General features: G+C 38.0%; 1 protein-coding gene across 5 annotated transcripts in view; it reads right to left on the reverse strand.

The window, feature by feature from the left end:
- The window catches only part of LARP1B (La ribonucleoprotein 1B), a 113,703-nt gene that overhangs the window by 12,457 nt on the left and 86,865 nt on the right, over positions 1-14,381 (reverse strand). For 4 of the 5 annotated variants that reach the window (XM_066233297.1, XM_066233305.1, XM_066233289.1 and 1 more), the window contains 2 exons: positions 12,628-12,839; positions 12,074-12,180 (listed from right to left, as the gene is read on the reverse strand). In XM_066233297.1, coding sequence (XP_066089394.1) covers positions 12,074-12,180; positions 12,628-12,839 — 319 coding nt within the window. Of the gene's footprint in view, positions 1-12,073; positions 12,181-12,627; positions 12,840-14,381 lie in introns of those variants that run through there. The other variant, XM_066233319.1, reaches the window with a different exon arrangement.

Genomic DNA, 14,381 nt, shown 5'->3' on the forward strand with positions numbered 1-14,381 from the left:
CACTGTGGACGAGCCTAGGGTATTTCTTCCAAGAAGCAGGTAAACTGATCTCATTTGCACAAGGGCCACTTAACTATGTTTTGCCTGAATAGTCAGGTTTTTTTATTCTTCCCTAAAAGATCTCTGTTGTGGGTGTTGATAGTCCTATTTTCTGGTGCTTTGCTTAATATATAGTGTTTCCTTTATCCCTCCTACCTCAATGCCCCACTTATATTTCAGGCTGGGACCTACACCTAATTTAGAGCTCTCTTTCCCCCTTTTGCCAACTTCTTTTATGAATCTACCTTTGCCACCCAGCTTAGTGTATCCCAAGGTTCTCTTTACCATGCCACAGTCACAGAGCTCCAGGGAAAAGCAACCTGGTCTCATCTCTCCAGGCAGAGGAGAACAGAAGCTCCATATTCACGCATGCTGCAAATGGCTTTTCCAGTCTACCTAAATCATTACCAGCTAGAAGCAGTGGTCATTGGGACTTGGACATGAGCTGCAAAGTATAGAATTGTGACAACAATTCCAGTGCCATGCAGACTTTTCCTGGATGTGGACTTTTCCTGGACTCCTGTCCCCTGTGACAGTTCCTAACAGACTGAACTGTGGTTGGGTTGCATTTCTCAGGGATTTGGCATGGTGATGGGGCCAACTTGGACTTGGTGAACATGTTAAGGACACTACTCTTTTATGGATTCTTGCTGTATTGGCCAAGAGTTTGCTTAAAGGCTTTTAATCACTGTAAAAAAAAATAGAAGACTGGATAAAGAAGATGGGGCACATATACACCATGGTATACTATTCAGCTAGAAGAAATGATGACATCGGATCACTTACAGAAGAATGGTGGAATCTTGATAACATTATGCGGAATGAAATAAGTGAATCAGAAAAAAACAAGAACTGCAGAATTCCATACATTGGTGGGACATAAAAGCGAGACTAAGAGACATGGACAGGAGTGTGGGGGTTACGGAGGGTGGGGGGAGGGAAGGAGGGAGAGGGGTAGGGGGAGGGGTACAAAGAAAACTGGATAGAGGGTGACGGAGGACGATCTCTCTTTGGGTGATGGGTATGCAATAGAACTAAATGACAAGATAACCTGGAAATGTTTTCTTTGAATATATGTATCCTGATTTATTGATGTCACCCCATTAAAATAAAAATTTATTTATAAAAAAAAAAGATGTCCTTGATGAAGCAAAAAAATAAACTTTACAAACTCTCAACACTTAAGTATATGTCTTACTGTGTGTGACAAAATGAGGCAGAAGCTTTAGTTTTGCAAAATGAGAAAGTTCTGGAAATGTTTCACAACAATGAGAATATACTTAACAGCACTAAATGATACACGTATGACCAGTAGTTGCTGCCTTCGTGGCAATTCACATGCAGGTTCTCATTGGATTCGGGCAGTTGGTAAAGAAACAGTGGAACCAAAAAATGGGCCATTCTTTATTAGAGTCTCACACTGGCTGACGAGCAAACACACAGGGAAAACACTTCCCTCTCACTCAGGGCTCACAAAGCTACTGACACATTCTCCAGTTCCACAACCAGGAGAATCTTCTCCGGTTCCTCCTAGCATCAAAAGCCCCACCAGTCCCAAAGCCCCTCACCTCTCGCTCCCCATCTGCCAACATGGCTTCTTACTCTGCAAAACTGGCTTCTCTCTCTTTCACCACCATCTTGGCTTTTTTTTCTTTTTCCTCCAGCAAACATTAGCAAGACAATGGCCCTACCCAAGCAGGAAGGTAAGCTGCAATTTCACATACCTAGCACTGCCCAGCACTATTTTTAACAATAAAAGTGAACTAAAAAAACACAAATTTTACAAACTCATTTGCCCAACAATACACTTACAAGTAGTTAAGACAGTAAATTTTATATTATGTGTGGTTTTTTTTTATCACAATTAGAAAAATAGAGGATGGGAAGAAGCATAAATCATTTTTGCAGTATTTCAGAGTCAATGGCTGCTGTTATGCACTGAATGTTTATTGAATTCCTAGCCTCCAATATGACGGTAGTGAGAAGTCATTGAGACAGGGTACAGATCTCAGGAGTGCCCTTCCTATTAGAAGAGAGAGGAGAGAGCTTGTTTTCTCTCACTGCTCTCCACCATGTGAAGATACAAGAACATAACCATCAGCAAACTGCAAGTGACCCTCACCAGATACTAGATCTACCAGTACTTCGATCTAGGAACTGTGAGAAACAAAGGTTACAGTTAAGCTATCCAGTCTCTGGCATACTTGGTACAGCAGCTCAAACTAAGAGCGCTGTCTTAAGTCAAAGCATGCATGTGATAAAGTTGTGAGCTCAACTAACTGATTTTTTTCACGAAATACTTTTTTTTTTTTTTACAGAGACAGAGGGATAGATAGGGACAGACAGACAAGAATGAAGAGAGATAAGAAGCATCAATCATCAGTTTTTCATTGCGACACCTTAGTTGTTCACTGATCAGAATACCATTTTTAATTAGAAGAACCACCAAGTTACGGTTATTCAAACGTCATTTTGTGTCAGCTATGTCCTTGAAGATGAACAAAGTTAGTCTGTAATGTCAAGAAAGAATTTGAGACTTCATGCAAAAGTCAGAATTTTGGAAACTTTGTGTTTGTCTCCATAATTTTAATAGTTCCCACTAACACCTAAAGACTTTTCTAATAAAATCAATCAATGGTGATTCTTTTAGGAGTTTGTGTGCGTGGCAAAATACACATAAATCTTAAAATGTAGGCACTCTGCATTCAGATTCTCCTTCTTCCCCAGGCTTTGCTGTTTATTTCCTGTTGTACGGTGTCTACACTGGGGAAGGGCTTGCAGTGAAAAGTTAGAGTCTCCGCACCTCGATTCTGAGCCTATGTCTTTCCTCAGGCATGCATAGTAGTTTTCTAAAGTTCCCTCTGTAACTGGTTGGTTTTCAGTGCCCCCAAATAGGACATTCAGACAGTGGGCCACAGACTCTGTGTCTGCACCCTGTTGATCAGAGGCAGTTGGCAGTCAGAACAAGGAACTCCAGCCTTTAAGAACTTTTCCTTTGGAGGCAGACACCCAGACGCCCAGCTCTCACCACCAAACTGGAATACAAATCAATTTAGGAAAAATCAGCATGAAAAACCAACTCTGGACTACAAGAACAGCTCTCAAAAACCAAGGAGCAAAGAAGAAGCCACAACAAACCTGGTAGGGAGCACCTGAATCTCCCCTGATTACAGGAATGGAGGGTGGGGAGGGTGAGGCTGAGAGCCCAGAGAGGATCTCACTCCAGGGAAAAGAGCAGAAAATACTGCTCACAGCCACTTGCCTGGTGACCAGGGAGCAAGGTGTGTTGAAAAGACCAGCTTATCTCCCAAGTGGAAAGGAGAGAGAGAGAGACAGAATGTGAGGGGCTAAGGAATGCAGGAGACGACCTAAAAAAGCTGACTCATCCGTGCTAGAGGTGGCCATAGCTGGAGGAGGGACTGATCCTTCCACAAAACAATACTGAATTGCTTCTGGATCAGAGATCTCCAGACATCTCTCCAGCTCCAATCAGTGCAACAAGACACAGCTGAAAACAAGAAGTGGGGAGGGGGGCAGTAACTCAGGTCTCCATGGAGATCTGAAATATACCTCCCCCTACTGAACCTGAGAAAACACCCTGCCCCCAGAGAGATTAGTTGTTGGTGGAAGAGGCCTTCAGAGTCTCAGGTTACACTCATCCCATTCCTGGATACAGTTTAAAGGAAGCCCCCTGCTGAGATCAGTAAACAAGACTATCACCTGTTAAGAAAACAAACAAATCAAGACTTCAAAGCTGCCCAAATCCGAAAGTGGATTACAGATAACAGCTGATACCAACCCAAGAAGACTTAGAAATAACACAATTGAAAACTGGAGGCAGACAACACCAAGCCTAGACTCAACCAACTCTACAAACAAAACACCCAAACACAGATAATGAGAAGACAAAAAAGTGCAATCCAAATGAAACCACAAGAGAAACCTTCAGGAGATGAACTGAGTGATATGGAAATAATCAAACTTCCAGATGCAGAGTTCAAAATAATGATTGTAAGGATGCTTAGGGATCTTAGAACAACAATGGATGGTCATTATGAACACCTAAATAAAGAAATAGCAAGTATAAAAAAGATATTGAAATATTAAAAAAGAATCAGTCGGAGATGACAAATACAATATCAGAAATAAAGACCACAATGGAAGGAATTCAAAACAGGATGGATAGAGCTGAGGATCGAATCAACGAGTTGGAGGACAACTGGAATGAAGGCAAGAAAGCGGAGAAAAAAAAAGAAAAGAGACTCAAAAAGTCTGAGGAAACTCTTAAGAGAGCTCTGAGACAACATGAAGAGAAATAACATTCACATCATAGGGGTTCCTGAAGAAGAAGAAAAAGAACAAGGGATAGAGACTTTGTTCAATCATATCATAGCTGAAAACTTCCTTAATTAATGTAGGAGAAACTCTCACAAGTTCAGGAAGCACAGAGGACTCCATTAAAGAGAAACCCAAAGAAACCTACACCAAGACACATCATAATTAAAATACCAAAGCTAAGCGATACAGAGAAAATATTAAAAGCTACAAGACAAAAAAAAGCTATCACCTAAAAAGGAGCCCCCATAAGGATGACTCCAACTTCTCAACAGAAACACTTGAGGCCAGACGGGAACGGCAAGACATATTAAAAGTAATGCAGAACAAGAACCTACAACCAAGACTACTTTATCCAGCAAGGCTATCGTTTAAAATTAAAGGAGAAATAAAAAGCTGCCCAGACAAAAAACAACTCAAGAAATTCATTACAACTAAACCAATGCTGTAGGAAATGTTAAGGGGCCTGTTGTAAACAGATCAAAGTGGGAAAAAGAATATAGAAAAAAAGAAATACAGTTTTAAAGAATAAAATGGCAATGAACAACTACATATCAATAATAATCATAAATGTAAATGGATTAAATGATCCAATCAAAGGACATAGGGTAGTTGCGAAGATAAGAAAACAGTACCCGTACATATGCTGTCTACAAGGGACACACCTTAAATCAAAAGATACATATAGATTAAAGGTAAAAGGATGGAAAAAAACATTTCATACAAATAGAAATGAAAAAAAAGCTGGGGTAGCAATACTTAGACAAATTGGACTTTAAAACAAAGAATATAGTAAGAGATAAAGAAGGCCACAACATAATGATAAAGGGAGTAATCCAACAGGAAGATATAACTATTATAAATATCTATGCACCTAATATAGGAGCACCTAAATATATAAAGCAGACTTTGATGGATTTAAAGGGCGAGATCAACAGCAATACTATAATAGTAGGGGATTTCAATACCTCACTAACATCACTAGATAGATCCTCAAGAAAGAAAATTAACAAAGAAACAGCAGACTTATTGGACACACTAGATCAACTTGATTTAATAGATATCTTCAGAAACTTTCACCCTAAAGCAGCAGAATATACATTCTTTTCAAGTGCTCATGGTACATTCTCTAGGATAGACCACATGTTAGGGCACAAAAGTGGTCTCAACAAATTTAAGAAGATTGAAATCATATCAAGCACTTTCTCAGATCACAACAGCATGAAACCAGAAATGAACCACAACAGAAAAGCTCAAAAATTCTCAAACACATGGAAACTAAATAGCAGGTTGTTAAATAACAAATGGATTAAAAATGAGACCAAAGAAGAAATAAAAAAAATTCCTAGAAACGAATGACAATGAGCATACAACTCAAAATTTATGGGACATAGCAAAAGCAGTACTGAGAGGGAAGTTCATAGCACAACAGGCACACTTTAAGAAGCTAGAAAAAGCTCAAATAAACAACTTAACCCTGTATCTAAAAGTACTAGAAAAAGAACAGCAAGTAAAGCTCAAATGTAGTAGAAGGAAGGAAATAATAAAGATCAGAACAGAAATAAATGACATAGAGGCTAAAGAAACAATACAGAGGATCAATGAAACTAGGACCTGATTCTTTGAAAAGGCAAACAAGATCGATGAACCTTTAACTAGACTCACCAAGAAAAAGAGAGAGAGGACTCAAATAAATAAAATTTAGAAATGAGAATGGAGAAATAACTGACACAACAGAAATACAAAATATTGTAAGAAAATACTATGAAGAGCTTTATGCCAAAAAAACTAGACAACCTAGATGAAATGGACAAATTCCTTGAAACATACAATCTTCCAAAAATCAATCCGGAAGAATCAGAAAACCTAAACAGACCGATTACACCAAATGAGATCAAAACAGTTATCAAAAAACTCCCAACAGCCCTGGCCGGTTGGCTCAGTGGTAGAGCATCGGCCTGGCGTGCAGAGGTCCCAGGTTCGATTCCCGACCAGGGCACACAGGAGAAGTGCCTATCTGCTTCTCCACTCTTCCCCCTCTCCTTCCTCTCTGTCTCTCTCTTCCCCTCCCGCAGCCAAGGCTCCATTGGAGCAAAGATGGCCCGGGCGCTGGGGATGGCTCCTTGGCCTCTGCCCCAGGCGCTAGAGTGGCTCTGGTCGCAGCAAAGCGACACCCCGGAGGGGCAAAGCATCGCCCCCTGGTGGGCAGAGCGTCGCCCCCTGGTGGGCGTGCCGGGTGGATCCCAGTCGGGCGCATGTGGGAGTTTGTCTGACTGTCTCTCCCCATTTCCAGCTTCAGAAAAATACAAAAAAAAAACAAAAAAAAAACAAACAAAAAAAACTCCCAACAAAGAAAAGTCCTGGGCCTGATGGCTTCACAAGTGAATTCTACCAAATATTCAAAGAAGAACTAACTCCTATCCTTCTCAAGCTATTTCAAAAAATTCAAAAGGAAGGAAGACCTCCAAGCTCCTTTTATGCGGCGAGCATAATTCTGATTCCAAAACCAGGCAAAGACAACACGAAGAAAAAAAATTATAGGCCAATATCTCTGATGAATATAGGTGCTAAAATCCTCAACAAAATATTAGCAAACCGGATCCAACAATACATGGAAAAAATCATACACCATGATCAAGTGGGATTTATTCTGGGGAGGCAAGGCTGGTACAATATTCACAATTCAATCAATGTGATTCATCACATAAACAAAAAGGAGAGAAACCACATGATAATTTCAATAGATGCAGAAAAAGCATTTGATAAAATCCAGCACCCATTCATGATCAAAACTCTCAGCAAAGTGGGATTACAGGGAACATACCCCAACATGATAAAAGCCATCTATGAGAAACTCACAGCCAACATCATACTCAATGGGCAAAAATTAAAAGCAATACCCTTAAGATCAGGAACAAGGCAGGGGTGCCCCCTTTCACCGCTCTTATTTAACATAGTCCTGGAAGTCCTAGCCATAGCAATCAGACAAGAAGAAGAAATAAAAGGAATTCAAGTTGAAAAAGAAGAAGTAAAACTATCATTATTTGCAGATGATATGATATTGTATATAGAAAACCCTAAAGTCTCAGTAAAAAAACTACTGGACCTGATAAATGAATTCAGCACAGTGGCAGGATATAAAATCAATACTCAGAAATCAGAGGCATTTTTATACGCCAGCAATGAACAGTCAGAAAGAGAAATTAAGGAAACAATCCCCTTCACTATTACAACCAAAAAAATAAAGTACCTAGGAGTAAACTTAACCAAGGAGACTAAAGACTTGTACTTGGAAAATTACAAAGCATTGATAAAAGAAATCAAGGAAGATAAAAACAAGTGGAAGCATATACCGTGCTCATGGTTAGGAAGAATAAATATCATTAAAATGTCTATATTACCCAAAGCAATCTATAAATTCAATGCAATACCAATTAAAATACCAATGACATACTTCAAAGTTATAGATCACATATTCCAAAAATTTATATGGAACCAAAAAAAAACATGAATAGCTTCAGCAATCTTAAAAAAGAAGAATAAAGTGGAAGGTATCACACTTCCTGATATCAAGTTATACTTCAAGGCCATTGTACTCAAAACAGCCTGGTACTGGCATAAGAACAGGCATATAGATCAATGGAACAGAACAGAGAACCCACAGCTTTATGGACAACTGATATTTGACAAAGGAGGTAAGGAAATACAATGGAGTAAAGACAGCCTCTTTAACAAATGGTGTTGGGAAAATTGGACAGCTACCTGCAAAAAAATGAAACTAGATCACCAGCTTACACCACTCACAAAAATAAACTCAAAATGGATAAAAGACTTAAATGTAGGCCGTGAAACCATAAGCATCTTAGAAGAAAACATAGGCAGTAAGCTCTCTGACATCTCTCGGAGTAATATATTTGATGATTTATCTCCATGGGGAAGTGAAATAAAAGACAGGATAAACAAATGGGACTATATCAAACTAAAAAGCTTTTGCACAGCTAAAGACAACAAGAACAGAATAAAAAGACAAACTACACAATGGGAGAACATATTTGACAATACATCTGATAAGGGGTTAATAACCAAAATTTATAAAGAACTCGTAAATCTCAACACCAGGAAGACAAACAATCCAATCCAAAAATGGGCAAAAGAAATGAATAGACACTTCTCCAAAGAGGACATACAGATGGCCAACAGGCATATGAAAAAATGCTCAACATCACTAATCATTAGAGAAATGCAAATTAAAACCACAATGAGATATCACCTCACACCAGTCAGAATGGCGCTCATCAACAAAACAACACAGAATAAGTGCTGGCGAGGATGTGGAGAAAAGGGAACCCTCCTGCACTGCTGGTGGGAATGCAGACTGGTGCAGCCTCTGTGGAAAACAGTATGGAGATTCCTCAAAAAACTGAAAATCAAACTGCCTTTTGACCCAGCTATCCCACTTTTAGGAATATACCCCAAGGACACCATAGAACGGCTCCAAAAGGAGAAATGCACCCCCATGTTTGTGGCAGCATTGTTCACAATAGGGAAGATCTGGAAACAACCCAAGTGTCCTTCAGAGGACGAGTGGATTAAAAAGCTTTGGTACATATATACTATGGAGTACTACTGAGCCGTAAGAAATGATGACCTCGGATCATTTACAATAACATGGATGGACCTTGATAACATTATACGGAGTGAAATAAGTAAATTAGAAAAAACTAAGAACTATATGAATCCATACATAGATGGGACATAAAAATGAGACTCAGAGACATGAACAAGAATGTGATGGCAACAGGGGTGGGGGTTGGGGGGAGGGGATGAGGAAGGAAAGAGGGGGTGGGGGAGGGGAGGGGCACAAAGAAAACCAGATAGAAGGTGACAGAAGACAATTTGACTTTGGGTGAGGGGTATACAGCATAATCAAATGTCAAAATAATCTGGAGATGTTTTCTCTCAACATATGTACCCTGATTTATCAATGTCACTGCATTAAATTTAATTTTTTAAAAAATGGAAAAAAGAAAAAAGAACAAGGAACTCCAACACTGGAAGAGAGGGCTTACTGCCTACCCTGGCTCCTGCAAGCTCCTTCATGAGTATGGGCTGCCACCCACCAGTTTGTCACAGAGCCAGGAGCTGGGTGACAGGGAATGACTACACTCCAAAGGCTGGTACTGACCAGTATTAACCACAGTTTACCAACCTGTCAACATTTAAGTTTTAATGTTACTAGACTCGAGTTCCAGAACAGTCAGTGCAGATAGCTTCTGCCAGTACAGTTGCTGTCGAAGTGGAGAGAGACCCCTGGCCCTTCTCTCTCTGCCATCTTCCCTAACTTACTCTCTTTAGTGGTTATTTTTTTAATGTGATTTTTTTTTCAAAATTGTATATTAAAATATGTCAACATTTAGAAGTCTGCATAACTCTGGGAGTCAGTTTTTCCCGATGACCAATGTATAATGTTACAAAAGCACAAATAGGCAAAAACCTATTCAAAGTATAAGAAAGTCCAATGGCTTTTAATATAATAGAGTATGAAAAATTCACTGGGAATAAAATGGTCATTGATATGGTTTCAGAGTCCACATTACAACTAACTTTTAAAAAAACAATGACTGTTCAGCTTTGTTAAAATATCAAAGAATACCTACAAGTTCCTGAAAAGGCTATTAAAATATTATTTTCCATCCTGGATTTTATTCCTTTACTTCAATAAAAATAACAAATTATGTTAACATAAAATAGGTTTATTATTATTTTTAAATAAATATTTACTTTTTCCATTTTGCTTTTTAATTCAGTTAATTTATAACTCGCTAAACAAGCTCTTTGAGGTCCTCAATAATTTTTAAAAGTATAAAGAAGTCCTTAGACTAAAATGTTTAAAAACAATTTAACTACCGTACTTTTCGCTCCATAAGATGCACCTGACCATAAGACACACCTAGGGTTTTAAGGAGAAAAATAATAATTAAAAAAAAAGTATTCTGAACCAAATGGTGTATTAAAATATTTAATAAAATACCATATTTCTTGCTCCATAAGATGCACGGGCATTTTCCTCTCCACTTTTGGGGAGGAAAAATGCTTCTGATAGAGCGGAAAATATAGTAATTCATATCACTTTTGCTGCTCAAAACCCTTTACCTACAGAAGAAGCCAAATTTTCCTGGCAGGGTATTCACAAAGGCCTGGCCAAACCCTGACTTCATTCCACAAGAGTCATTCCTATGAAATGCCATCATGGTATTCTCCTATCTTAGGCTCCAGGGATGTGTAAGGGATATGCTTATACTGCACCACCAAATATTTTTGTCTGTCTGGTAACTTTGCTCTTCCCTCCCTTATAAATCCTCTCCCTCTCTATTTCCCACCTTGGCCTGCTGAAATCTTACTTATCCATCAAGATCAAAATTGCTGTCCATGCTCAGTCAAGTTCCCCAGGACACCCTCAAGTTCAGATGAACCTTCTTGCCTTTCTCATAGTAACTGATTTGAAAATATACACACACATACACACACACACACTATAATCATATCTCAACCAGAAATATCTCTCGAACTAGCCACTATAGTCACTAATAGTATAAAATACATCTCTTACATCTTAATAAACCATTCCACCAAATATAAAACTTTTTATATAATAGGTATTCAAAAAATTGTATGGAAGAAAAGAATAAAAATTTATGGTTAAACAGTGGTGCACTTAATCTTCAAACTGCAGGAAAAACAACCCACGTTTTATAAATGTGGTTAATGATTTACATGTAAATTTCTGAGGTTAGTAACACTTTTCTAACCAAGCAAAACCAGGTGAAATTTAGGAGTCTTTTGGTAAAGGATAAGTCTGCTTGGAAATGCCTCTGTAAGATTAGCAAATATGAAAAACAAATAAACCGGGTAAAAGTAGAGTTACCTTATACAAAGTAGTTCTATACTCAACACCGTTTGTTCACACAAGGCACAGAACTGCCTTGACACGGGGATGGGGGTTTCATTCACCCGGTCACTTACCCAGTACCACCTGCGACAGGCACTGAGGTTCTGCCATTCACGAATGTACTGTCTGAAGAAGACACACACACACACACACACATCTAAATAATGGCTATAAAACAGTCAGCACAGTGCCTGGGCATTACTGAAAGAACACAGGAAGTGCTAGCTAGCACTAAGTAATTTCACTGTAATGACTATACATTACTGACACACATCACAACAGAAAGAAAGGACTTTCAAAAGAAGGGACAGTGACAGATAAGGACAAGCAGAGAGCAAGAGCTCCTGCAGTATAATAGAGGCACAGTCACCTTCTGAGAAACACGGGGGACAGAGAGGCTCCGGAGCCCCACTCCTGTAGGGAAGTCAATTAAAGATTAGTGAAAAACTGCAGGTGACACAGATATTAGAAATACAGAATTCCTTTGACAGGCTTATCAGCATACTGGACAGGACAGAATTGAGGAAAGAATCAGTAAACTTGAATCAAAATTATCACAAAAGAGTAGAAAAAAATATCAGACCATCCAAGAGCATTTACGTCTCCTTCCTTGGTTTCTTCATTGTTCAATAATTTGCTAACAAGTCAATTTTTAAATATGTAATTGGTAGGTTTTCAACAAATACGTAATTGGTAGGTTTTCAACAAATTTAAAATCAAGAACAAAGCAATGATTGACAAATCCAGTACCTGACAGAGGATGCTCTTGGCCCGTGATCTCTGGAATCCATTACCCAACCAACATGACATTCCAGAGGGGGATTGGTACTATGTCTTGTTTTTCTCTTTCTGGGACTCTAAAAGAAAGGTCAAACATTGCAATTACTTTCAGTAGTATGAACTTCACAAGTAAATAAAAACCCTCTGACTGTAAACCAACTTAAACATGTCCATATTGTGAATGACACATTATGAAATCATATGAAGTCATAAAACTCAAAACATATCACATACAAGTTACAAAACTTAAAAAACAAGGCCCTCGGCTAGGATTCAACCCAAGAATTAAAGGGAATACAACGTAGTATAGATCTTCATTACACCTTCTGATTATCTTTAAACTACCCAACTATAAAGAAGTTCTTCCTTAACCTAAGAAAGCATGGCTATGGTAGAGTACCCTTTCTGAATGAATTCCTACAAGCTCAAATATACATTTTTAAGTGTGACAAAAAGTAAAAAGGCTCATTTTGCAATGTTAAAGAATAAAAACTGCAGGCTTTATTGCTGGTTGTTTTGTGTACCTTTATATCAAGAGCCTTTGGCTCTTTAACAACAGGATAAAACCTTGGTGTTTTCTTTGGATCTTGTAACCTGGGTGTTCGGGGTGTTTTGCATGTCCTTGTAAGGTAACTTCTAGGAGACTCAGGGACTGCTGTTGGCAGTGAACAGGCCATTGTTGCGGAAGATACTTCTGAAACAACGGACAGCTTCTGAGCCAACTCACCAGTCAAATCTGCAAAATAAAGTTATTATGAGTATTTAGATGCTAGGAAAATATTTTGAGAGAAAGGATAATTTTGAAATTCTCTACTCTCAAAGGCTTTCATTAGAAACATTTCAAATATACAAGAAAAAAAAGAAACACTTATCTACACATTACATAGCTTTTCTAAATTTTAATTTTGCAGTATCTATTTCAGACTTTTTTCTTTTTATTAAAGAAAAATAGCCTAAAGCCCACTGTCCAATCTTTCCTAATCACATTTTGCTTTTCCTCTCCAGAGATAACCAAGATCTTAAATTTGAGATTTTCATCTCAAAATTACATTTCATGTAATATTATTTATATTTTGCATGATTAGCTTTATATAAGTGCCATATATATATATATATATATATAATTTTAAAAGAGTTTTCAGTTAATATTTTTTACTTAAATATTCAAGTTCTATTTGCATAGCTTTGGTTTATTCATATTACTGTAGAATATTATGCTGTTATATAAATATATCAAATGGACCCTGGCCAGGAAGTTAGTTGGTGAGAGCATTGTCCTGACATGCCAAAGTTGTAAGTTCAATCCCTGGTCAAGTGCATTTACAAGAGTCAACCAATGAATGCATACATAAGTGGAACAACAAATTGATATTTCTCTCCTGTCCTATCTTAAAAAAAAAAAAGTGAGAAATATATCAAAGTGTATCCATTCTCCTTAAGATCCAGATTTATGTTATTTCCAAATTTTAGTATAATCAACAGTTCAAACATGAAGATTGTGGAACATATCTCCTGGTCTAGGTGTGGGCACACTTCTGTAGTGTTTATGTCTGAGATGCAAATGCCGAGTGGACACGGCACAGGCATCTTCTGACTTTCAGAACACGGACTGCAGGCTACTTTCTATAGTGGCTTCACCAATCTACAACCCAACCAGCAGCATGTAGACGTCCCAGCATTCTCACATCCTAGTCAAGATGGGGTTTTGTTCAAACTTTTAAATATTTTCCCATCTCATGAGACTTAAATGGTGTTTGTATTTCCTTGGTTACTAGTGAAGTTGAGCATATTTTCATATGTAGAGTCATCACTCAGATTTCCCCTTTCATGAACTTGCCATTCATATTATTTGTCCATTTTTCTATTGGGTTGTTCCACTAATAAGTTTATGATAATCTCTGTGGTAAGAGACTAAGTAAGCAAGCACATAAATCAAGTAGTAGTAAAAAATGTAGGTTCCATTTCTATATAGTTTTTCTTCAGACCTATCAACTTCTTTAGAAACTTTTGTTCACTCATTCTACAAGTAGTGAGTGTCCACTATATGCCAAGCACTACTCTGAACACAAGTTTATAAACTCAAAAGTGAATTTACCTAACCTATTACCTAGTCTCCTGTCTCACCATCTCCATTCCCAATTTATTTTCCTTACTGTTGCCAGAATGATTACTCTGAGAAGTAAATCTGGTCATTTTGTATTTCTACCTAAAATCTTTCAATGTTTCCCTTTTTGCCTCTAGTAGAAATTAGACTCTTTATCACAAATTATAAGACTTT

The sequence above is a fragment of the Saccopteryx bilineata genome, chromosome 1 (assembly GCF_036850765.1).
Source record: "Saccopteryx bilineata isolate mSacBil1 chromosome 1, mSacBil1_pri_phased_curated, whole genome shotgun sequence".
Lineage (NCBI taxonomy): Eukaryota > Metazoa > Chordata > Mammalia > Chiroptera > Emballonuridae > Saccopteryx > Saccopteryx bilineata.